General features: G+C 46.0%; 1 protein-coding gene across 9 annotated transcripts in view; it reads right to left on the bottom strand.

The window, feature by feature from the left end:
* LOC115133657 (actin-binding LIM protein 2-like) overlaps positions 1–25,000 on the bottom strand; it is a 134,216-nt gene that overhangs the window by 61,752 nt on the left and 47,464 nt on the right. For all 9 annotated transcript variants that reach the window (XM_029667118.2, XM_065021942.1, XM_029667116.2 and 6 more), the window contains exon 2: positions 11,411–11,578. In XM_029667118.2, the coding sequence (XP_029522978.2) occupies positions 11,411–11,578 (168 nt within the window). The remainder of the gene's footprint in view (positions 1–11,410; positions 11,579–25,000) is intronic.

The raw sequence follows: 25,000 nt of genomic DNA, 5'->3' as shown, positions 1-25,000 counted from the left end.
TACATCTAAATGGCTAGCAGACTTCTAATAAGACAATGTAGGCAAGGCAAGCTGGCCAGGGCCTATCTGCTGTCCATTACACAAGACTACATCTAAATGGCTAGCAGACTTCTAATAAGACAATGTAGGCAAGGCAAGCTGGCCAGGGCCTATCTGCTGTCCATTACACAAGACTACATCTAAATATCCAAGGTTTTCTATTACTTTCCTCCATTCTCTCCATTCACAGACCCTGACACAGGACAGGAGAGAACCTGGAGTGTGTCTACAACATGGGATTAGGGTTCCTAATTTGTCCTGACCAGGGAAATGCAGATAGCTATATCATGGCCCTACCCAACAGCCATATCTACTGTACTATCCCTAGATACAGTATATCCTAACCAACCATATCTACTGTACTATCCCTAGATACATCCTTAACAACCATATCTACTGTACTATCCCTAGATACAGTATATCCTAACCAACCATATCTACTGTACTATCCCTAGATACAGTATATCCTTAACAACCATATCTACTGTACTATCCCTAGATACAGTATATCCTAAACAACCATATCTACTGTACTATCCCTAGATACAGTATATCCTTAACAACCATATCTACTGTACTATCCCTAGATACAGTATATCCTAACCAACCATATCTACTGTACTATCCCTAGATACAGTATATCCTAACCAACCATATCTACTGTACTATCCCTAGATACAGTATATCCTAACCAACCATATCTACTGTACTAGATACAGTATATCCTAACCAACCATTTCTACTGTACTATCCCTAGATACAGTATATCCTAAACAACCATATCTACTGTACTATCCCTAGATACAGTATATCCTAACCAACCATATCTACTGTACTAGATACAGTATATCCTAACCAACCATATCTACTGTACTATCCCTAGATACAGTATATCCTAACCAACCATATCTACTGTACTATCCCTAGATACAGTATATCCTAACCAACCATATCTACTGTACTATCCCTAGATACAGTATATCCTAACCAACCATATCTACTGTACTATCCCTAGATACAGTATATCCTAAACAACCATATCTACTGTACTATCCCTAGATACAGTATATCCTAACCAACCATATCTACTGTACTATCCCTAGATACAGTATATCCTAACCAACCATATCTACTGTACTATCCCTAGATACAGTATATCCTTAACAACCATATCTACTGTACTATCCCTAGATACAGTATATCCTAACCAACCATATCTACTGTACTATCCATAGATACAGTATATCCTAACCAACCATATCTACTGTACTATCCCTAGATACAGTATATCCTAACCAACCATATCTACTGTACTATCCCTAGATACAGTATATCCTAACCAACCATATCTACTGTAATATCCCTAGATACAGTATATCCTTAACAACCATATCTACTGTACTATCCCTAGATACAGTATATCCTAACCAACCATATCTACTGTACTATCCCTAGATACAGTATATCCTAACCAACCATATCTACTGTACTATCCCTAGATACAGTATATCCTTAACAACCATATCTACTGTACTATCCCTAGATACAGTACATCCTAACCAACCATATCTACTGTACTATCCCTAGATACAGTATATCCTAAACAACCATATCTACTGTACTATCCCTAGATACAGTATATCCTAACCAACCATATCTACTGTACTATCCCTAGATACAGTATATCCTAACCAACCATATCTACTGTACTAGATACAGTATATCCTAACCAACCATATCTACTGTACTATCCCTAGATACAGTATATCCTTAACAACCATATCTAATGTACTATCCCCAGATACAGTATATCCTAAACAACCATTTCTACTGTACTATCCCCAGATACAGTATATCCTAAACAACCATATCTACTGTACTATCCCTAGATACAGTATATCCTAACCAACCATATCTACTGTACTATCCCTAGATACAGTATATCCTAACCAACCATATCTACTGTACTATCCCTAGATACAGTATATCCTAACCAACCATATCTACTGTACTATCCCTAGATACAGTATATCCTAACCAACCATATCTACTGTACTATCCCTAGATACAGTATATCCTAACCAACCATATCTACTGTACTATCCCTAGATACAGTATATCCTAACCAACCATATCTACTGTACTATCCCTACATACAGTATATCCTTAACAACCATATCTACTGTACTATCCTTAGATACAGTATATCCTAACCAACCATATCTACTGTACTATCCCTAGATACAGTATATCCTAAACAACCATATCTACTGTACTATCCCTACATACAGTATATCCTTAACAACCATATCTACTGTACTATCCTTAGATACAGTATATCCTAACCAACCATATCTACTGTACTATCCCTAGATACAGTATATTCTAAACAACCATATCTACTGTACTAGATACAGTATATCCTAACCAACCATATCTACTGTACTATCCCTAGATACAGTATATCCTAACCAACCATATCTACTGTACTATCCCTAGATACAGTATATCCTAACCAACCATATCTACTGTACTATCCCTAGATACAGTATATCCTAACCAACCATATCTACTGTACTATCCCTACATACAGTATATCCTTAACAACCATATCTACTGTACTATCCTTAGATACAGTATATTCTAAACAACCATATCTACTGTACTATCCCTAGATACAGTATATCCTTAACAACCATATCTACTGTACTATCCCTAGATACAGTATATCCTAACCAACCATATCTACTGTACTATCCCTAGATACAGTATATCCTAACCAACCATATCTACTGTACTATCCCTAGATATATCCTAACCAACCATATCTACTGTACTATCCCTAGATACAGTATATCCTAACCAACCATATCTACTGTACTATCCCTAGATACAGTATATCCTAACCAACCATATCTACTGTACTATCCCTAGATACAGTATATCCTTAACAACCATATCTACTGTACTATCCCTAGATACAGTATATCCTAACCAACCATATCTACTGTACTATCCCTAGATACAGTATATCCTAACCAACCATATCTACTGTACTATCCCTAGATACAGTATATCCTAAACAACCATATCCCTAGCTATGACTACATTCCATTCCAATCTAACTCTGGAACATACACTAGACCCCTAGTGGACCTGCTCCTGGGCTACAGGGTACAGGGGTGGGCGTTGGTGGCATGTGTGTGCGTGGGGTGAGGTCACTATCCCATCTCTGAGTGACGAAAAAAAGCCCTCGAGCCACGAAGGTTCTGGTTCAAGAACGAGAGACAAAGAGAGGCCAAGAGACAACACCCCGTTAAGAACATCTAAAACAGCTGCTATTGCCCCCCCAAAGCCCCCCAGACTGTCAAATAGACCCCGGCACATGGTTATTAGTGTATATTTACTGTCCAACCCCAACACTTCTATGATGGAACCTATTTTGATAGGTTAATAATGACACTGATAGCTGACATCGCTAACAGTTGTTTTCCTTTGTCTTGCAGCATATACTCTATGCATTTTCCCATCTGTGTGCGTGAAGTTCATATGTCTCTCAGCTTGTATCGTGAGATTGGGCGTGTCCAGCAGTTCTGCTGGCAGTAGTCAATTCTCCCTTGTGTGAAAATGCTTATGTGATGTTATCATTCTCCATGAGTGTAAAAACAGGGCAGGGATAAACATCTGCTCAATGTTCTGCCAGAAAACCATCTCAGTGTATCTTTCATTTTGGACATACTGTGCTTGATTCACTACCTAACTAATTCATCTGGTGTCAGAAATTCAGACATAAGTGGACACTATGGAGGTCAAACATCAACAAAAACACCACCCATAGCATGTTGCTAATTAGCAACACTTGATAGCATTCCGAGCATAATCGTTAATTAGTTTGCGAAAAGCAGCATGATTAAATAGCACAGGGCTATACCTGAGGCTCTGTTTTATGTTAGCGCTGATGCTATCAGACGACCAGAGCCACTGAGGGGGCTACATTAAATGAACACCCCTGTGTAGAATAGCGCTAATTAGAACTAGCTAACGAAACGCTGGCACCGTTAGCCGTCTGGCTAACACCCATATTCGCTCTAATTGGTGATAAGAAGACAGGGAGATTATACTTGATATGGTTGATTCTCTTCCAGATCATGAGGAAGGTTGGATGTTTTTCTGATACAGCCAACCCTGTCGCTGTCGGCCTAAGACCGGAGCCTGAGGTAGGAAGTTGTTTCTGACTACTGACTGACACAGGGTCAGATATCTTTTTATCCATCTAATGGATTGGAGGTAGGGTCACCTACTGTATTCCTAGATCTGGACTTCAGAGTAACTTTTACCTCAAGCTCTGTAGTCCAGTCAGTCCACATCTGGAAGTGATTTTGTCAAAATGGGCCCCCATCATCCCTTATGATACATGACAAATTCTGGCAGTATAAATCGGACAACTAGATGGAAATTGCATTCCTGCTGTGGAATTCTGGGAAGGGCAACATAAGACTTCCTGTTAAGGGGGGTGGGTGAGTTAGGTTCCGTCCCTGTATACCCTATGGAGACTCTAGGGGGTTGGGTTAGGGTGTGGAAAGACCCCCAACGGTGCCTCTCCCTGTCAGTGTTGAGTCTAAGGGGTATTAATAGCCCCGTATAAATGCCTGACATTTTGTTAACTAGCCTCACACTTCCTAATTAACCCACCTCCTCACACTCCTCAGACCTGGGGGAACATGACATGTGTTTAACCCACCTCGTCAGACCTGGGGGAACATGACATGTGTTTAACCCACCTCCTCAGACCTGGGGGAACATGACATGTGTTTAACCCACCTCCTCAGACCTGGGGGAACATGACATGTGTTTAACCCACCTCCTCAGACCTGGGGGAACATGACCTGTGTTTAACCCACCTCCTCAGACCTGGGGGAACATGACATGTGTTTAACCCACCTCCTCAGACCTGGGGGAACATGACATGTGTTTAACCCACCTCCTCAGACCTGGGGGAACATGACCTGTGTTTAACCCACCTCCTCAGACCTGGGGGAACATGACATGTGTTTAACCCACCTCCTCAGACCTGGGGAACATGACATGTGTTTAACCCACCTCCTCAGACCTGGGGGAACATGACATGTGTTTAACCCACCTCCTCAGACCTGGGGGAACATGACCTGTGTTTAACCCACCTCCTCAGACCTGGGGGAACATGACATGTGTTTAACCCACCTCCTCAGACCTGGGGGAACATGACATGTGTTTAACCCACCTCCTCAGACCTGGGGGAACATGACATGTGTTTAACCCACCTCCTCAGACCTGGGGGAACATGACATGTGTTTAACCCACCTCCTCACACTCCTCAGACCTGGGGGAACATGACATGTGTTTAACCCACCTCCTCAGACCTGGGGGAACATGACATGTGTTTAACCCACCTCCTCAGACCTGGGGGAACATGACATGTGTTTAACCCACCTCCTCAGACCTGGGGGAACATGACCTGTGTTTAACCCACCTCCTCAGACCTGGGGAACATGACATGTGTTTAACCCACCTCCTCACACTCCTCAGACCTGGGGGAACATGACATGTGTTTAACCCACCTCCTCAGACCTGGGGGAACATGACATGTGTTTAACCCACCTCCTCAGACCTGGGGGAACATGACATGTGTTTCCTATTGGACCTGGGGGAACATGACCTGTGTTTCCTATTGGACCTGGGGGAACATGACCTGTGTTTCCTATTGGAAACCCCATTGGCAAATACATAGAACATATATACTGTACATGCTGTATTTCAGGCATAAACCGAAATAAAAAGTAGGGGAGTAGTAAACACTGTATTCAAATCCCAAAGAAAAGTATGTCAAATCTGCTGGTGCAAGTGTCAGAATCGTTAGCGAGTGCATAATCATCACACTTAGCAGAATGCCCCTTGGGACAGACTTAATGGCTCCCTATGAATCACAAAACCACTCAGAAAGGGATAAACACTTCAACATGGAGAGGATAATCTCTTCAGACAGTATCACTCACATCCCACTGGGCAAAAACTGGTTGAATCAACATTATTTCCACGTCATTTCAACCCAAAAAAAGTCAACAGGCTGATGTTGAATCAACGTGGGAAACTGATTAGATTTGAAAAAAGTCATCAACGTCAAGGGAATTTTGTATTGTTTTCCACATTGAATTCACGATAGTTGACAACTCAACCAAATGTTAACGCAAACAAGATGTTGAACAGATATCTGGTGCCCTGTTCTCTCTTCCCTCGTTCCTACAGAACAGGATGAATGCCCTGTTCTCTCCTCCTTCGTTCCTAGAGGAGAGGATGAATGCCCTGTTCTCTCCTCCTTCGTTCCTAGAGGAGAGGATGAATGCCCTGTTCTCTCTTCCCTCGTTCCTACAGAACAGGATGAATGCCCTGTTCTCTCCTCCTTCGTTCCTAGAGGAGAGGATGAATGCCCTGTTCTCTCTTCCCTCGTTCCTACAGAACAGGATGAATGCCCTGTTCTCTCCTCCTTCGTTCCTAGAGGAGAGGATGAATGCCCTGTTCTCTCTTCCCTCGTTCCTACAGAACAGGATGAATGCCCTGTTCTCTCCTCCTTCGTTCCTAGAGGAGAGGATGAATGCCCTGTTCTCTCTTCCTCGTTCCTACAGAACAGGATGAATGCCCTGTTCTCTCCTCCTTCGTTCCTAGAGGAGAGGATGAATGCCCTGTTCTCTCTTCCCTCGTTCCTACAGAACAGGATGAATGCCCTGTTCTCTCCTCCTTCGTTCCTAGAGGAGAGGATGAATGCCCTGTTCTCTCCTCCTTCGTTCCTAGAGGAGAGGATGAATGCCCTGTTCTCTCCTCCCTCGTTCCTAGAGGAGAGGATGAATGCCCTGTTCTCTCTTCCCTCGTTCCTACAGAACAGGATGAATGCCCTGTTCTCTCCTCCTTCGTTCCTAGAGGAGAGGATGAATGCCCTGTTCTCTCCTCCTTCGTTCCTAGAGGAGAGGATGAATGCCCTGTTCTCTCCTCCCTCGTTCCTAGAGGAGAGGATGAATGCCCTGTTCTCTCCTCCTTCGTTCCTAGAGGAGAGGATGAATGCCCTCCTCCCTCCTCCCTCGTTCCTACAGAACAGGATGAATGCCCTGTTCTCTCCTCCTTCGTTCCTAGAGGAGAGGATGAATGCCCTGTTCTCTCCTCCTTCGTTCCTAGAGGAGAGGATGAATGCCCTGTTCTCTCCTCCCTCGTTCCTAGAGGAGAGGATGAATGCCCTGTTCTCTCCTCCTTCGTTCCTAGAGGAGAGGATGAATGCCCTCCTCCCTCCTCCCTTGTTCCTACAGAACAGGATGAATGCCCTGTTCTCTCCTCCCTCGTTCCTAGAGGAGAGGATGAATGCCCTGTTCTCTCCTCCCTCGTTCCTAGAGGAGAGGATGAATGCCCTGTTCTCTCCTCCCTCGTTCCTAGAGGAGAGGATGAATGCCCTCCTCCCTCCTCCCTCGTTCCTAGAGGAGAGGATGAATGCCCTGTTCTCTCCTCCCTCGTTCCTAGAGGAGAGGATGAATGCCCTGTTCTCTCCTCCCTCGTTCCTAGAGGAGAGGATGAATGCCCTGTTCCCTCCTCCCTTGTTCATAGAGGAGAGGATGAATGCCCTGTTCCCTCCTCCCTCGTTCCTAGAGGAGAGGATGAATGCCCTGTTCTCTCCTCCTTCGTTCCTAGAGGAGAGGATGAATGCCCTCCTCCCTCCTCCCTCGTTCCTACAGAACAGGATGAATGCCCTGTTCTCTCCTCCCTTGTTCCTAGAGGAGAGGATGAATGCCCTGTTCTCTCCTCCCTCGTTCCTAGAGGAGAGGATGAATGCCCTGTTCCCTTCTCCCTCATTCCTAAAGGAGAGGATGAATGCCCTGTTCCTTCCTCCCTCGTTCCTAGAGGAGAGGATGAATGCCCTGTTCCCTCCTCCCTTGTTCCTAGAGGAGAGGATGAATGCCCTGTTCCCTCCTCCCTTGTTCCTAGAGGAGAGGATGAATGCCCTGTTCCCTCCTCCCTTGTTCCTAGAGGAGAGGATGAATGCCCTGTTCTCTCCTCCCTCGTTCCTAGAGAGGATAAATGCCCTGTTCCCTCGTCCCTCGTTCCTAGAGGAGAGGATGAATGCCCTGTTCCCTCCTCCCTCGTTCCTAGAGGAGAGGATGAATGCGCTGTTCTCTCCTCCCTCGTTCCTAGAGGAGAGGATGAATGCCCTGTTCCTTCCTCCCTCGTTCCTAGAGGAGAGGATGAATGCCCTGTTCCCTCCTCCCTCGTTCCTAGAGGAGAGGATGAATGCCCTGTTCCCTCCTCCCTTGTTCCTAGAGGAGAGGATGAATGCCCTGTTCCCTCCTCCCTTGTTCCTAGAGGAGAGGATGAATGCCCTGTTCTCTCCTCCCTCGTTCCTAGAGGAGAGGATGAATGCCCTCCTCCCTCCTCCCTCGTTCCTAGAGGAGAGGATGAATGCGCTGTTCTCTCCTCCCTCGTTCCTAGAGGAGAGGATGAATGCCCTGTTCCTTCCTCCCTCGTTCCTAGAGGAGAGGATGAATGCCCTGTTCCCTCCTCCCTCGTTCCTAGAGGAGAGGATGAATGCCCTGTTCCCTCCTCCCTTGTTCCTAGAGGAGAGGATGAATGCCCTGTTCCCTCCTCCCTTGTTCCTAGAGGAGAGGATGAATGCCCTGTTCTCTCCTCCCTCGTTCCTAGAGGAGAGGATGAATGCCCTCCTCCCTCCTCCCTCGTTCCTAGAGGAGAGGATGAATGCCCTGTTCTCTCCTCCCTCGTTCCTAGAGGAGAGGATGAATGCCCTCCTCCCTCCTCCCTCGTTCCTAGAGGAGAGGATGAATGCCCTGTTCCCTCGTCCCTCGTTCCTAGAGGAGAGGATGAATGCCCTGTTCCCTCCTCCCTCGTTCCTAGAGGAGAGGATGAATGCCCTGTTCTCTCCTCCCTCGTTCCTAGAGGAGAGGATGAATGCCCTGTTCCTTCCTCCCTCGTTCCTAGAGGAGAGGATGAATGCCCTGTTCCCTCCTCCCTCGTTCCTAGAGGAGAGGATGAATGCCCTGTTCCCTCCTCCCTTGTTCCTAGAGGATGAATGCCCTGTTCCCTCCTCCCTTGTTCCTAGAGGAGAGGATGAATGCCCTGTTCTCTCCTCCCTCGTTCCTAGAGGAGAGGATGAATGCCCTGTTCCCTTCTCCCTCATTCCTAAAGGAGAGGATGAATGCCCTGTTCCTTCCTCCCTCGTTCCTAGAGGAGAGGATGAATGCCCTGTTCCCTCCTCCCTTGTTCCTAGAGGAGAGGATGAATGCCCTGTTCCCTCCTCCCTTGTTCCTAGAGGAGAGGATGAATGCCCTGTTCCCTCCTCCCTTGTTCCTAGAGGAGAGGATGAATGCCCTGTTCTCTCCTCCCTCGTTCCTAGAGGAGAGGATGAATGCCCTGTTCCCTCGTCCCTCGTTCCTAGAGGAGAGGATGAATGCCCTGTTTCCCTCGTTCCTAGAGGAGAGGATGAATGCCACCCCCCCTTGTTCCTAGAGGAGAGGATGAATGCCCTCCTCCCTCCTCCCTCATTCCTAGAGGAGAGGATGAATGCCCTCCCTCGTTCCTAGAGGAGAGGATGAATGCCCTCCTCCCTACTCCCTCGTTCCTAGAGGAGAGGATGAATTCCCTGTTCCCTCCTCCCTCGTTCCTAAAGGAGAGGATGAATGCCCTCCTCCCTCCTCCCTCGTTCCTAGAGGAGAGGATGAATGCCCTGTTCCCTCCTCCCTCGTTCCTAGAGGAGAGGATGAATGCCCGGGCGGTGTCCAGTGGCGTTACACACTGATGTAAGAATAAACGCGATAAAATGCAGGAAGCGCCCGACATTGTCCCGACCCTTGTCGTTTCCTAGCAACACTGCCTGTGTTCATAACAACATACAAGCCCCTAGTAAAAGACAGCGGCCTTACAGAGCGCAATGGAGGTGACAGATAGAGGAGGAGAACAGCAGGAGGGAGGGGATGGGCTGAATATGAGATCACAGCACCCGGCTCTTCAGCCACTCACTCACACACACACACACACACACACACACACACACACACACACACACACACACACACACACACACACACACACACACACACACACACACGAAAGAGACAAAACAGGAAGCCCAGACCCTGCTGGTCTATGATTGCTTTGACCTGCCCCATCTGCCCTGTTTCCGATGGTAGTGTTCTGGTGAAGGAGATATGGTGTTCTGGTGAAGGAGATATGGTGTTCTGGTGAAGGAGATATGGTGTTCTGGTGAAGGAGATATGGTGATCTAGTGAAGGAGATTTGGTGTTCTGGTGAAGGAGATATGGTAGTGTTCTGGTGAAGGAGATATGGTGTTCTGGTGAAGGAGATATGGTGATCTGGTGAAGGAGATATGGTGTTCTGGTGAAGGAGATATGGTAGTGTTCTGGTGAAGGAGATATGGTAGTGTTCTGGTGAAGGAGATATGGTGATCTGGTGAAGGAGATATGGTGTTCTGGTGAATGAGATATGGTAGTGTTCTGGTGAAGGAGATATGGTAGTGTTCTGGTGAAGGAGATGTGGTAGTGTTCTGGTGAAGGAGATATGGTGTTCTGGTGAAGGAGATATGGTAGTGTTCTGGTGAAGGAGATATGGTAGTGTTCTGGTGAAGGAGATGTGGTAGTGTTCTGGTGAAGGAGATATGGTGTTCTGGTGAAGGAGATATGGTAGTGTTCTAGTGAAGGAGATATGGTAGTGTTCTGGTGAAGGAGATATGGTGTTCTGGTGAAGGAGATGTGGTAGTGTTCTGGTGAAGGAGATATGGTAGTGTTCTGGTGAAGGAGATGTGGTGTTCTGGTGAAGGAGATATGGTAGTGTTCTGGTGAAGGAGATATGGTAGTGTTCTGGTGAAGGAGATATGGTGTTCTGGTGAAGGAGATATGGTGTTCTGGTGAAGGAGATACGGTGTTCTGGTGAAGGAGATATGGTAGTGTTCTGGTGAAGGAGATATGGTAGTGTTCTGGTGAAGGACATGTGATAGTGTTCTGGTGAAGGAGATGTTGTAGTGTTCTGGTGAAGGAGATGTTGTAGTGTTCTGGTGAAGGAGATGTGGCAGTGTTCTGGTGAAGGAGATATGGTAGCAAGGTGACCTGACCTGTACAGCATGTTACACCTGCAATAACCTGTGTGTGTGTGTGTGTGTGTGTGTGTGTGTGTGTGTGTGTGTGTGTGTGTGTCCATTGCCATAGAGGAAATCCAGTAGCTAGTGGAAATGCTCATAGTAACTATTCAGCAGCCTTCGTGTCCCTGTATCTGGTGAGATGTATTGACTAGACCATAAGAGGTCAGGGGTAAGGGTCAAGGTTGAACTTACCTTTGCAGACGAAGCACTTGATGTGGAAGTGTTTATTCTGCACGCGCAACACCTCTCCCTTGCAGGCCTTGCCACAGTTCTGACAGGGGACAGAGCTGCTGCCACCGCTGCCCTGCTTCCCCTGCTTCCCCTGCTCCAGAGGGCTGTGGACAGCCTGCTGGTGAAATACTGAAACACACAGAGAGACACAGAGAGGTTAGATGGGTGTGTTCTTTGCATATGCATAGAACACGCACACACACACACACACACACACACGCATTTGGAGAGTCACGTGTAGAAACACACACGCTCAGTCATAAACCAAAAACATTCATGACTCATAAAAAACAAATGCACATTTGCATACTCATACATATGCACCCGTACGCACACACGCGCACACACACGCGCACACATGCACATAAACGCACAGAAACTGATTACAAAAGCATGTTGGAATCTTCAAATAGATCGAAGGCCTGCACATGGTATGCACTGTTCTAAATATGCCCAGTATGTGTAGTGGGAAAGATATGACCAGATAATAAGTACATGAAGTGTCAGAGAGAGAGAGAGAGAGAGAGAGAGAGAGAGAGAGAGCGAGAGAGAGCGAGAGAGAGCGAGAGAGAGAGACAGAGAGAGAGAGAGAGAGAGAGAGAGAGACAGAGAGAGAGCGAGAGAGAGGGGAAAGAGAGAGAGAGGGGAAAGAGAGAGAGAGGGGAAAGAGAGAGCGAGAGAGAGGGGAAAGAGAGAGAGAGGGGAAAGAGAGAGAGAGGGGAAAGAGAGAGCGAGAGAGAGGGGAAAGAGAGAGAGAGGGGAAAGAGAGAGAGGCAGAGAGAGAGAGAGAGAGGCAGAGAGAGAGAGAGAGAGAGAGAGAGAGAGAGAGACAGAGAGAGAGGGAAACAAAGTGGCACTATTTGTCTGATTTGTTGTCAGTATTAAAGGGGTGATGATGATGTACATGGATAAGTATAAGTGTTTTGTGTCATAATAAATGGAGAAGGGAGAGCTGCTGAAACAAGTAAACCGATGTCCTACACCCTGAATTAGAGGAAGTTCTCAGGTTGGTGTCTGTGTTTGTCACTGGAAGACTAATTGATGAGTTGTAGTTTTTACATGATACATTTTCCATAATAAATATGATTGTGATCATATGTGTTGATCTGCATGATATCACAAGCTGAAGTAGGCTGAAGAGAAGCTCTTTATCCTCAGCGAAAGCATCTCTCTCTCTCTCTCTCTCTCTCTCTCTCTCACTCTCACTCTCACGTCTGTGTTCGTTGAACCGGTTCTGTTTTGGACACCATGGTTACCATAATTGGAGTTCAAAAGAAGGGGAGTTTGTCAAAATGGATTCAAAGACAAACAAAACAATGGCATTCAGCTAGGCAGAGCAAATGCACTAGTGTTTACCCAAGAACCAGTTTCAGCTTCAGTGTCCATCCATCCATTCATTAATTCATTCATCCATTCACTTTGGAGTTTATCCTCTCCGTTCTTCGTCTGCCAACACTCCCGTTGGGAACTTGAGAAATGTCCATGTTTAGCATCCACTTAGGCCCAAATTAGATGGAGCATCAGTCCCAAATGGCACCCTAATCCCTATGTGGTGCACTACTTTTGACCAGGTCCCATAGGGCTCTGGTCCAAAGTAGTGCGTAGTGCACGACACAGGGATTAGGGTGCCATTTGGGACGCAACCCAAAGGCATGTTAGGCACTGTACAACCTGTAGTGCTCTGTCTGTGGGCTGTAGGTAGCCAACTCTGGACATGGTAAATGACAACTGAAGACACCTTCAACACCGTTTATTAACCCCTGGAGGTCGCGGGACTCTCGGTCATATCTGGAAGATCCAGACTTGGAGGTGGAGCAATGAATTCTGATTCTGGGAATGTTTAAAGGGCATCTGGTGAGGTAAAAAACACAAAAATGCCCACAAAAAAAGTATGTTGTATAGAGTAAGTGGAAGAGCGGTTCAAAAACAGGGAGAGGTGAGTGTGTGAGATAGTTTGAGACTGTCACGCCCTGACCGGAGTTATCTGTGTTTTCTTTATTATTTTGGTTAGGTCAGAGTGTGACGAGGGGGGGTATATGTGTTTTTGTCCTGTCTAGGGTTTTTGTATGTTTATGGGTTTTTCCCTGGTCTAGGTGTTTGTATGTCTATGGTTGCCTAGATTGGTTCTCAATCAGAGGCAGCTGTTTATCGTTGTCTCTGATTGGGGACCATATTTAGGTAGCCATATGCCTTGGATAGTTTGTGGGTTATTGTCTATGTGTAGTTGCATGTCAGCACTAGTTGTTTATAGCGTCACGGTCGTTTATTTTTGTTCGTGTTTTTTGTTAATAAGAATGTATTCTAATCACGCTGCACCTTGGTCTCATCATTAGGATGAACGTGACAGAGACAAACAAGTCCTCGTGAATTTACAAAGAAACAGAGATTTTCACCTCCCACAAGGCTGGAGGTGTGGTGCTGGTTTCTCATATTTCATGTTCCATATTCATTGTCTTTGAATAAGGTTATGGCCAAGCAGAGTGACCCTAAAATCTGCTTTATATTAAAATCCAGATTTCCAGATGGCCAGATCAATTGCAATTATATGGAGGAATCCATCTCTTTCATGAAAGTACAACAGGCATAAAATATAATCCAAATATCGAAGATATTCATCTCTATGACGATATTCTAACAATCTGACACATTAGAAGCCCGCTGCTTGCCAATGAGAAGCAGAAGTCTTTCTTAGTGTAGTTTAAGCTACCAGTGTTCAGCATGTGAGTTTGCTGCTTCCAATAAGGCCAAGAATTTGGGGGAAGTGAAGTCATGTGTCCTTATAAAATGGTCTGGGGCACTTCAAAAGGGCCTGAGTTGATTGTAACCATGTGGCACAGCCATGGTCCAGCCGAGACTATTCTATTGGAGGAAATGGGGGTCTGTCTCTCTCTCTCACACTCACTCAGCCGGACCAGCAGGCACTGCTCCTGGCACGCACCTGTTGAGGGGATCCTGTGTCATTCACTTCCTGTCAGGACAATAAATAAGGCTTGGGGTGATGGAGGGGTCCAAGATGATTTGTTAACCAGATGTTCCTATAGGGGGCAGTATCTCATGTAAGGGGTACAGTAGCAGTTTAGGCCTAAAGCAGATACACTATGAAGAGAACTCAACCACTGAAGGAGTGCTCTTGACACACAAAGAATACAATGTGCTATGAAGAGCCTCCACTCTGTGTGCCCATCCCCTAACTCTCTCTCTCCCTGTCTCCTTTTTTTCTACCTCTCTTTCTCCAGAGCCCAGCGAATGGATGTTCAGGCAGTGTAGGCCTGGGCCACAGATGACCTGCTCATCAATCACCTTGCTCTCACTCTGCTCCGTCGCTGACCGACACAAACCCACAGTGCCGCTCTCCCACAGCCAGAGAACAATCTGAGCTATGAACCACTAAAGACCATGGGGCCATGGCATCTAGGTCCCCCCCACACACACACACACACAGGCAGGCATTTTTTCTTAGGTTAGTCGATAGTATGTCAGCAGTCAGTGTGGTCCAGATGGGCGGCCATCTTGGATTCCTCTTCCAGGACTCATGCTCCCCCGCCTAAAAATAGCCTGTTCCCTTAACCCACGGGGATTCCATGGTGCTCTGCAACATTCCAGGCAGGGTCCATCTGCGGGGCTGGCGGGGGTGGGAGATTAGAATGCTTGGGTTACTACCCCCGCAGGGGTGTTTTCTGGTGGACAACACATTCGACCTTGGGATGTTGGCTATCGCAAACCTCAAAGAGGATTTATATCCTCTTCATTTAGGAATGATTTATTCTAACATGGATATTGACATCAGGGAGCCAGCCGGAGCCAGAAATGTCCAGAAAAGCTGGCATGTGCAGCAGCTAGGATAGAGACAAGTGGCAGAATACCAAAATGGCAGAGAGAGAGAGAGTTGCTGAAGCTGAGGATGAAGAGCTTCTCTTCAGCTTGTGATATCATGCAGATCAAGACTTTTTTTATATTTTTTTATTTGACCTTTATTTAACCTTTATTTAACCAGGCAAGTCAGTTAAGAACACATTCTTATTTTCAATGACAGCCTAGGAACAGTGGGTTAACTGCCTGTTCAGGGGCAGAACGACACATTTGTACCTTGTCAGCTCGGGGATTCGAACTTGCAACCTTTCGGTTACTAGTCCAACGCTCTAACCACTAGGCTACCCTGCCGCCCCTGATCACAATCAGATGTATTTATTTATTATTATTTTTATATTTTAAAATATATATTTTTTTTATATTTTACCCATTTTTTTCAACCCAATTTTGTGGTATCCAATTGGTAGTTACAGTCTTGTCTCATCGCTGCAACTCCCGTTTGGACTTGGGATTTGGACGAGAGCCATGCGTCCCCCTGAAACCCAACCAAGCCACACCTGGCGACCGTGTTAGCGTGCATTACGCCCGGCCCGCCACAGGAGTCACTAGTGCGCGAGTCACCTCCAATGTACTCACATCCTACCTTACCTTTGTCTGTACACGATGCCTTGAATCTATGCTATCGTTCCCAGAAACCTGCTCCTTTTACTCTCTGTTTCCGAACGTGCAAGACGGCCAGTTCATGTAGCCTTTAGCCGTACCCTTATCCTACTTCTCCTCTGTTCCTCTGGTGATGTAGAGGTTAATCCAGGTCCTGCAGTGCCTAGCTCCACTCCCACTCCCCAGGTGCTATCATTTGTTTACTTCTGTAACCGTAAAAGCCTTGGTTTCATGCATGTTAACATTAGAAGCCTACTCCCTAAATTTGTTTTACTCACTTCTTTAGCACACTCTGCCAACCCGGATGTCTTAGCCGTGTCTGAATCCTGGCTTAGGAAAACCACCAAAAACTCTGAAATCTCCATCCCTAACTATAACATTTTCCGCCAAGATAGAACTGCCAAAGGAGGTGGTGCAATCTACTGCAAAGATAGTAAGACAGAACTCTGCAGGCTATCCAGGTCTGTACCCAAACAATTCGAGCATTGAGCATCTACTTCTAAAAATGCACCTTTCTAGAAACAAGTCTCTCACTGTTGCCGCTTGCTATAGACCACTCTCTAGGAAAGCTAAGGCTAGCTTTTTCAAACAGAAATTTGCATCCTGTCAGATCCTCCTCTCCACCCTCTCCGAGTTGGGCATCTCCGGCGCGGCCCACGCTTGGATTGCGTCCTACCTGACAGGTCGCTCCTACCAGGTGGCGTGGCGAGAATCCGTCTCCTCACCACGCGCTCTCACCACTGGTGTCCCCCAGGGCTCTGTTCTAGGCCCTCTCCTATTCTCGCTATACACCAAGTCACTTGGCTCTGTCATAACCTCACATGGTCTCTCCTATCATTGCTATGCAGACGACACACAATTAATCTTCTCCTTTCCCCCTTCTGACGACCAGGTGGCGAATCGCATCTCTGCATGTCTGGCAGACATATTAGTGTGGATGACGGATCATCACCTCAAGCTGAACCTCGGCAAGACGGAGCTGCTCTTCCTCCCGGGGAAGGACTGCCCGTTCCATGATCTCGCCATCACAGTTGACAACTCCATTGTGTCCTCGTCCCAGAGCGCTAAGAACCTTGGCGTGATCCTGGACAACACCCTGTCGTTCTCAAATAACATCAAGGCGGTGGCCCGTTCCTGTAGGTTCATGCTCTACAACATCCGCAGAGTACGACCCTGCCTCACACAGGAAGCGGCGCAGGTCCTAATCCAGGCACTTGTCATCTCCCGTCTGGATTACTGCAACTCGCTGTTGGCTGGGCTCCCTGCCTGTGCCATTAAACCCCTACAACTCATCCAGAATGCCGCAGCCCGTCTGGTGTTCAACCTTCCCAAGTTCTCTCACGTCACCCCGCTCCTCCGCTCTCTCCACTGGCTTCCAGTTGAAGCTCGCATCCGCTACAAGACCATGGTGCTTGCCTACGGAGCTGTGAGGGGAACGGCACCTCAGTACCTCCAGGCTCTGATCAGGCCCTACACCCAAACAAGGGCACTGCGTTCATCCACCTCTGGCCTGCTCGCCTCCCTACCACTGAGGAAGTACAGTTCCCGCTCAGCCCAGTCAAAACTGTTCGCTGCTCTGGCCCCCCAATGGTGGAACAAACTCCCTCACGACGCCAGGACAGCGGAGTCAATCACCACCTTCCGGAGACACCTGAAACCCCACCTCTTTAAGGAATACCTAGGATAGGATAAAGTAATCCTTCTCACCCCCCCCCTTAAAAGACCTAGATGCACTATTGTAAAGTGGCTGTTCCACTGGATGTCATAAGGTGAAAGCACCAATTTGTAAGTCGCTCTGGATAAGAGCGTCTGCTAAATGACTTAAATGTAAATGTTAAATGTCCTGTAGTACAAACTCAAAAAGGTCCATGGAGAATAAGATCACTTCCTCCCAGCTGCCCACTGCTCTGAGGCTACGAAACTGTTACGACACTGTAAAGTCCATGGAGAATAAGAGCACCTCCTCCCAGCTGCCCACTGCTCTGAGGCTAGGAAACTGTTACGTCACTGTAAAGTCCATGGAGAATAAGAGCACCTCCTCCCAGCTGCCCACTGCTCTGAGGCTAGGAAACTGTTACGTCACTGTAAAGTCCATGGAGAATAAGAGCACTTCCTCCCAGCTGCCCACTGCTCTGAGGCTAGGAAACTGTTACATCACTGTAAAGTCCATGGAGAATAAGAGCACCTCCTCCCAGCTGCCCACTGCTCTGAGGCTAGGAAACTGTTACGTCCGTCGTCAATTGAACGAGACCAAAGCGCAGCGTAGAAAGTGTTCATCGTACTTTATTAAATGAACACCAAAAAACAACAAAATATAAACGAACGTAAAGCTCTGTAGTGCTAAACAGCAACTATACAAAGACAAGATCCCACAACAGGGTGGAAAACAGGCTGCCCAGACACAATAATAGACAGCTGCCTCTGATTGGGAACCATACCCGGACAACAAAGAAATAGAAAACTAGAATGCCCACCCAAATCACACCCTGACCTAACCAAATAGAGAAATAAAAAGTCTCTCTAAGGTCAGGTTGTGACAGAAACACTGTCACCACCGATAAATCCACTATAATTGAGAATTTCAATAAGCATTTCTCTACGGCTGGCCATGCTTTCCACCTGGCTACCCCTACCCCGGCCAATTGCCCGGCACCCTCCAAAGCAACCCGCCAAAGCCCCCACCATTTCTCTTTCACCCAAATCCAGATAGCTGATGTTCTGAAAGAGCTGCAAAATCTGGACCCTACAAATCAGCCGGGCTAGACAGTCTGGACCCTCTCTTTCTAAAATGATCTGCCGAAATTGCAAAATTGTTGCAACCCCTATTACTAGCCTGTTCAACCTCTCTTTCGTATCGTCTGAGATTCCCCCTCTTCAAAGGGGGTGACACTCTAGACCCAAACTGCTACAGACCAATATCTATCCTACCCTGTCTTTCTAAGGTCTTCAAAAGATCTTGGCCAAATTAATTACTTAAAAATCATACAATGTGATTTTCTGGATTTTTGTTTTAGATTCCGTCTCTCACAGTTGAAGTGTACCTATGATAAAAACTACAGACCTCTACATGCTTTGTAAGTAGGAAAACCTGCAAAATCGGCAGTGTATCAAATACTTGTTCTCCCCACTGTATCTGCCTCATCCCCATACTGTATTAATGTATTTATCTGGCTCCTTTGCACCCCAGTATCTCTACTAGCACTTTAATCTTCTGCACATCTACCATTCCGGTGTTTAATTGCTATATTGTAATTACTTCGCCACTATGGCCTATTTATTGCCTTAACTCCCATATCTTACCTCATTTGCACTCACTGTATATAGACTTTTTTTGTTTTTCTTTGTTCTACTGTATTATTGACTGTATGTTTTGTTTATTCCATGTGTGCTTTATCTTGGCCAGGTCGCAGTTGCAAACAAGAACTTGTTCTCAACTGGCCTACCTGGTTAAATAAAGGTGTTCTCAACTAACCTACCTGGTTAAATAAAGGTGTTCTCAACTAACCTACCTGGTTAAATAAAGGTGTTCTCAACTAGCCTACCTGGTTAAATAAAGGTGTTCTCAATTAGCCTACCTGGTTAAATAAAAGGTGAAATAAAACATTTGAAAATCTGACATGCATTTGACCTATGACCTATAACCTCAAGGTCAAATACCACATAGAGCTTTGGTCTCTGACCTTGCATGGAAATTAACCCTAGAACCAATTCATTTTAAAGGTAGGTCATACTGAATCACCATAGACAAAGCAAGAGTGAGAGACAATGTGAAAGAGATCGCTAAGAGGATAGGGTCTCTAGGAAAGAGTCTCATACACATTCTTCTAAATCCTATATTTCTCAATATTAGTTTTGTTTCAGACCTTTTGATTCCCACCCTGCACATGGAAAATAAACTTTGACATTAAAGTGAAGTCATGTGTTGCTGCAACATCCAGCAGGTGTTTCTAGAAGAAGAAAAAAAATTCACGTGTCAAATTACAATTTGGAAGGACATCAAATGTTGATGCCCCGAAGCCATTGACTTATAAGTGCCATTCCATCTCACTGTCTCTCTCTCCCTCACCATGTCAAGTTCCCCCATGTCAGCCTGCTCCTCCGCACACTCCACTGGCTTCCAGTCGAAGCTCGTATCCACTACTTCAGAGGAACTGACCTCCCTACCTTCAGGACATGCTCAAACCCTACACCCCAACCCAAGTACTCCGTTCTGCCACCTCTGGTCTCTTGGCCCTCCCACCCCGATGGGAGGGTAACTGCCACTCAGCCCAGTCCAAGCTCTTCTCTGTCCTGGCATCCCAATGGTGGAACCAGCTTCCCCCTGAGTCCCTGCCCATCTTCGGAAAACATCTGAAACACTACCTCTTTAAAGAGTATCTTAAATAATCCCACAGCAACCCCCCCTCGATTGATTATGCATATTGTGTGGTCATAAAGTTAATTTACAAAAAATCTCTATTTAACAAACTATCTGATTAGCTAACATTAGGCCAACTCGCTATACATTTAGCTTGCTATACAGCATTTTACATTTGTATGAATTATAATTCATGTTTCATGTTTTAGGGACTCCTGAGCAAACCAGCAAACCAGGCTGTCATCTTGTGAAACCCAGTGGGTGTAAACTGAATGTACAATTGTGTGAGCTTGCATCGCTGTTCATTAAGACATATTTCAACTTCAATCACTTGTCATTTTTCTTCATTGTAACATAGTTTAATAACCAAGCTGTCTTCATCAGGGTAACATAGTCTGATAACCAAGCTGTCTTCATCAGGGTAACATAGTCTGATAACCAAGCTGTCTTCATCAGGGTAACATAGTCTGATAACCAAGCTGTCTTCATCAGGGTAACATAGTCTGATAACCAAGCTGTCTTCATCAGGGTAACATAGTCTGATAACCAAGCTGTCTTCATCAGGGTAACATAGTCTGATAACCAAGCTGTCTTCATCAGGGTAACATAGTCTGATAACCAAGCTGTCTTCATCAGGGTAACATAGTCTGATAACCAAGCTGTCTTCATCAGGGTAACATAGTCTGATAACCAAGCTGTCTTCATCAGGGTAACATAGTCTAATAACCAAGCTGTCTTCATCAGGGTAACATAGTCTAATAACCAAGCTGTCTTCATCAGGGTAACATAGTCTAATAACCAAGCTGTCTTCATCAGGGTAACATAGTCTAATAACCAAGCTGTCTTCATCAGGGTAACAGTCTAATAACCAAGCCGTCTTCATCAGGGTAACAGTCTAATAACCAAGTTGTCTATATCAGGGTAACAGTCTAATAACCAAGCTGTCTTCATCAGGGTCACATAGTCTAATAACCAAGCTGTCTTCAACAGGGTAACAGTCTAATAACCAAACTGTCTTCATCAGGGTACCAGTCTAATAACCAAGCTGTCTTCATCAGGGTAACATTCTAATAACCAAGCTGTCTTCATCAGGGTAACATAGTCTAATAACCAAGCTGTCTTCATCAGGGTAACAGTCTAATAACCAAGCTGTCTTCATCAGGGTAACAGTCTAATAACCAAGCTGTATTCATCAGGGTAACAGTCTAATAACCAAGCTGTCTTCATCAGGGTAACAGTCTAATAACCAAGCTGTCTTCATCAGGGTAACATCGCCGTAGCCTTCTCGTATCTTGCTTATTGTGTAGATAAAGATACCTGTATTCTACGGAGGTGGAGCTATGTAGCCGACCTGTGTTTGGACCCTAAAACATTTGGTATACGTATTAGTTCTGAACAGTGGTTTGAATTGTTCTAGCTCCCTCCCTTCCTTCCTCACTCCCCCTCTCATGACTGAGCATGTAACAGGGTTAATATAACTGATTAGGACAGCTGCAAGCTCAGTACTTGAGGACGACACTCAAATAGGAACCTCTTTAAATGGAGGTTTACATCTGAGACGTGACAGAATCAACACTGTATGAGTAGGCTTACGACAGTAAAGTGTGACAGAGATAGCAAAGCATTGGCACAGTGGGTTCAGAGCAGTGCAATGTTGAAAGGGACTCAGCCTATAAACTATCTGTCAGCCTATAGACTGTGTGTCATCCTATAGACTATGTGTCAGCCTATAGACTATGTGTCAGTCTATAGACTGTGTGTCAGCCTATAGACTGTGTGTCAGCCTATAGGCTGTGTGTCAGCCTATAGACTGTGTGTCAGTCTATAGACTGTGTGTCAGCCTATAGACTGTGTGTCAGCCTATAGACTATGTGTCAGCCTATAGGCTATGTGTCAGCCTATAGGCTATGTGTCAGCCTATAGGCTATGTGTCAGCCTATAGGCTATGTGTCAGCCTATTAGCTATGTGTCAGCCTATAGACTGTGTGTCAGCCTATTAGCTATGTGTCAGCCTATAGACTGTGTGTCAGCCTATAGGCTATGTGTCAGCCTATAGACTGTGTGTCAGCCTATAGACTATGTGTCAGCCTATAGACTATGTGTCAGCCTATAGACTGTGTGTCAGCCTATAGACTGTGTGTCAGCCTATAGACTATGTGTCAGCCTATAGACTATGTGTCAGCCTAGAGACTATGTGTCAGCCTATAGGCTATGTGTCAGCCTATAGACTATGTGTCAGCCTATAGACTGTGTGTCAGCCTATAGACTGTGTGTCAGCCTATAGGCTATGTGTCAGCCTATAGACTGTGTGTCAGTCTATAGACTGTGTGTCAGCCTATAGACTGTGTGTCAGCCTATAGACTATGTGTCAGCCTATAGGCTATGTGTCAGCCTATAGGCTATGTGTCAGCCTATAGGCTATGTGTCAGCCTATAGGCTATGTGTCAGCCTATAGGCTATGTGTCAGCCTATTAGCTATGTGTCAGCCTATAGACTGTGTGTCAGCCTATAGGCTATGTGTCAGCCTATAGACTATGTGTCAGCCTATAGACTGTGTGTCAGCCTATAGACTGTGTGTCAGCCTATAGGCTATGTGTCAGCCTATAGACTGTGTGTCAGCCTATAGGCTATGTGTCAGCCTATAGGCTATGTGTCAGCCTATTAGCTATGTGTCAGCCTATAGACTGTGTGTCAGCCTATAGGCTATGTGTCAGCCTATAGACTGTGTGTCAGCCTATAGACTATGTGTCAGCCTATAGACTATGTGTCAGCCTATAGACTGTGTGTCAGCCTATAGACTGTGTGTCAGCCTATAGACTATGTGTCAGCCTATAGACTATGTGTCAGCCTAGAGACTATGTGTCAGCCTATAGACTATGTGTCAGTCTAGAGACTATGTGTCAGCCTATAAGCTATGTGTTACTAATACATGTGACCATTACTTAGCAATTTCACTTCAGTGGCAAATTGTGCAGCCATGACATGTGTATGAAGTGTGTATGAAGTCAGTTGAATGTATGGCAGAGGTTATAACAGTGTGTATGAAGTCAGTTGAATGTAAGGCAGAGGTTATAACAGTGTGTATGAAGTCAGTTGAATGTAAGGCAGATGCTATAACAGTGTGTATGAAGTCAGTTGAATGTAAGGCAGAGGCTATAACAGTGTGTATGAAGTCAGTTGAATGTAAGGCAGAGGTTATAACAGTGTGTATGAAGTCAGTTGAATGTAAGGCAGAGGTTATAACAGTGTGTATGAAGTCAGTTGAATGTAAGGCAGAGGCTATAACAGTGTGTATGAAGTCAGTTGAATGTAAGGCAGAGGCTATAACAGTGTGTATGAAGTCAGTTGAATGTAAGGCAGAGGCTATAACAGTGTGTATGAAGTCAGTTGAATGTAAGGCAGAGGCTATAACAGTGTGTATGAAGTCAGTTGAATGTAAGGCAGAGGCTATAACAGTGTGTATGAAGTCAGTTGAATGTAAGGCAGAGGCTATAACAGTGTGTATGAAGTCAGTTGAATGTAAGGCAGAGGTTATAACAGTGTGGCGCCGGACAAAGGCAAAGGTCAGAATAGGAACGGAGGATGAGAGAAGAGGAGAGGTGATGCTCGTCTTGGCGTGGGTAATAAAATGAACCATGTGACCTGATCACACACCATGACGCAGACACCATGACGCAGACACCATGACACAGACACCATGACACAGCAGACACCATGACGCAGACACCATGACGCAGACACCATGACGCAGACACCATGACGCAGACACCATGACACAGACACCATGACGCAGACACCATGACGCAGACAGCATGACACAGACACCATGACACAGCAGACACCATGATGCAGATACCATGACGCAGACAGCATGACGCAGACACCATGACACAGACACCATGACGCAGACACCATGACGCAGACACCATGACGCAGACACCATGATGCAGCAGACAGCATGACGCAGACACCATGACACAGACACCATGACACAGACACCATGACGCAGACACCATGACGCAGACAGCATGACGCAGACACCATGATGCAGACACCATGACCCAGCAGACACCATGACGCAGCAGACATCATGACGCAGACACCATGACGCAGACACCATGACGCAGACACCATGACGCAAACACCATGACCCAGACACCATGATGCAGACACCATGACCCAGACACCATGATGCAGACACCATGACCAGCAGACACCATGACGCAGCAGACATCATGACGCAGACACCATGACGCAGACACCATGACCCAGACACCATGATGCAGACACCATGATGCAGACACCATGACGCAGCAGACATCATGACGCAGACACCATGACGCAGACACCATGACCCAGACACCATGATGCAGACACCAGACACCATGATGCAGACACCATGATGCAGACACCATGACCCAGACACCATGACACCATGATGCACACACCATGACCCAGACACCATGACCCAGACACCATGATGCAGACACCATGACGCAGCATCATGATGCAGACAATGACCCAGCAGACACCTTGAGATGCAGACATCATTGGTGTGTGTGTGACGGGGCACACACCAGACACATGATTTGATTACTGACACCATGACGCAGCAGATGAGACACCATGATGCAGACACCATGACCCAGACACCAGAGAGACAGATGACGCAGCATCAAATAAAAGCACAGACCTTGAGATGGAGACAGTGTGTGAGAGGGACA

Source organism: Oncorhynchus nerka, linkage group LG8, assembly GCF_034236695.1.
Source record: "Oncorhynchus nerka isolate Pitt River linkage group LG8, Oner_Uvic_2.0, whole genome shotgun sequence".
In the NCBI taxonomy this organism is placed as follows: domain Eukaryota; kingdom Metazoa; phylum Chordata; class Actinopteri; order Salmoniformes; family Salmonidae; genus Oncorhynchus; species Oncorhynchus nerka.
The sequence above is the reverse complement of the archived record's forward strand: the minus strand, read 5'-3'. Positions and strand labels throughout refer to the sequence as shown.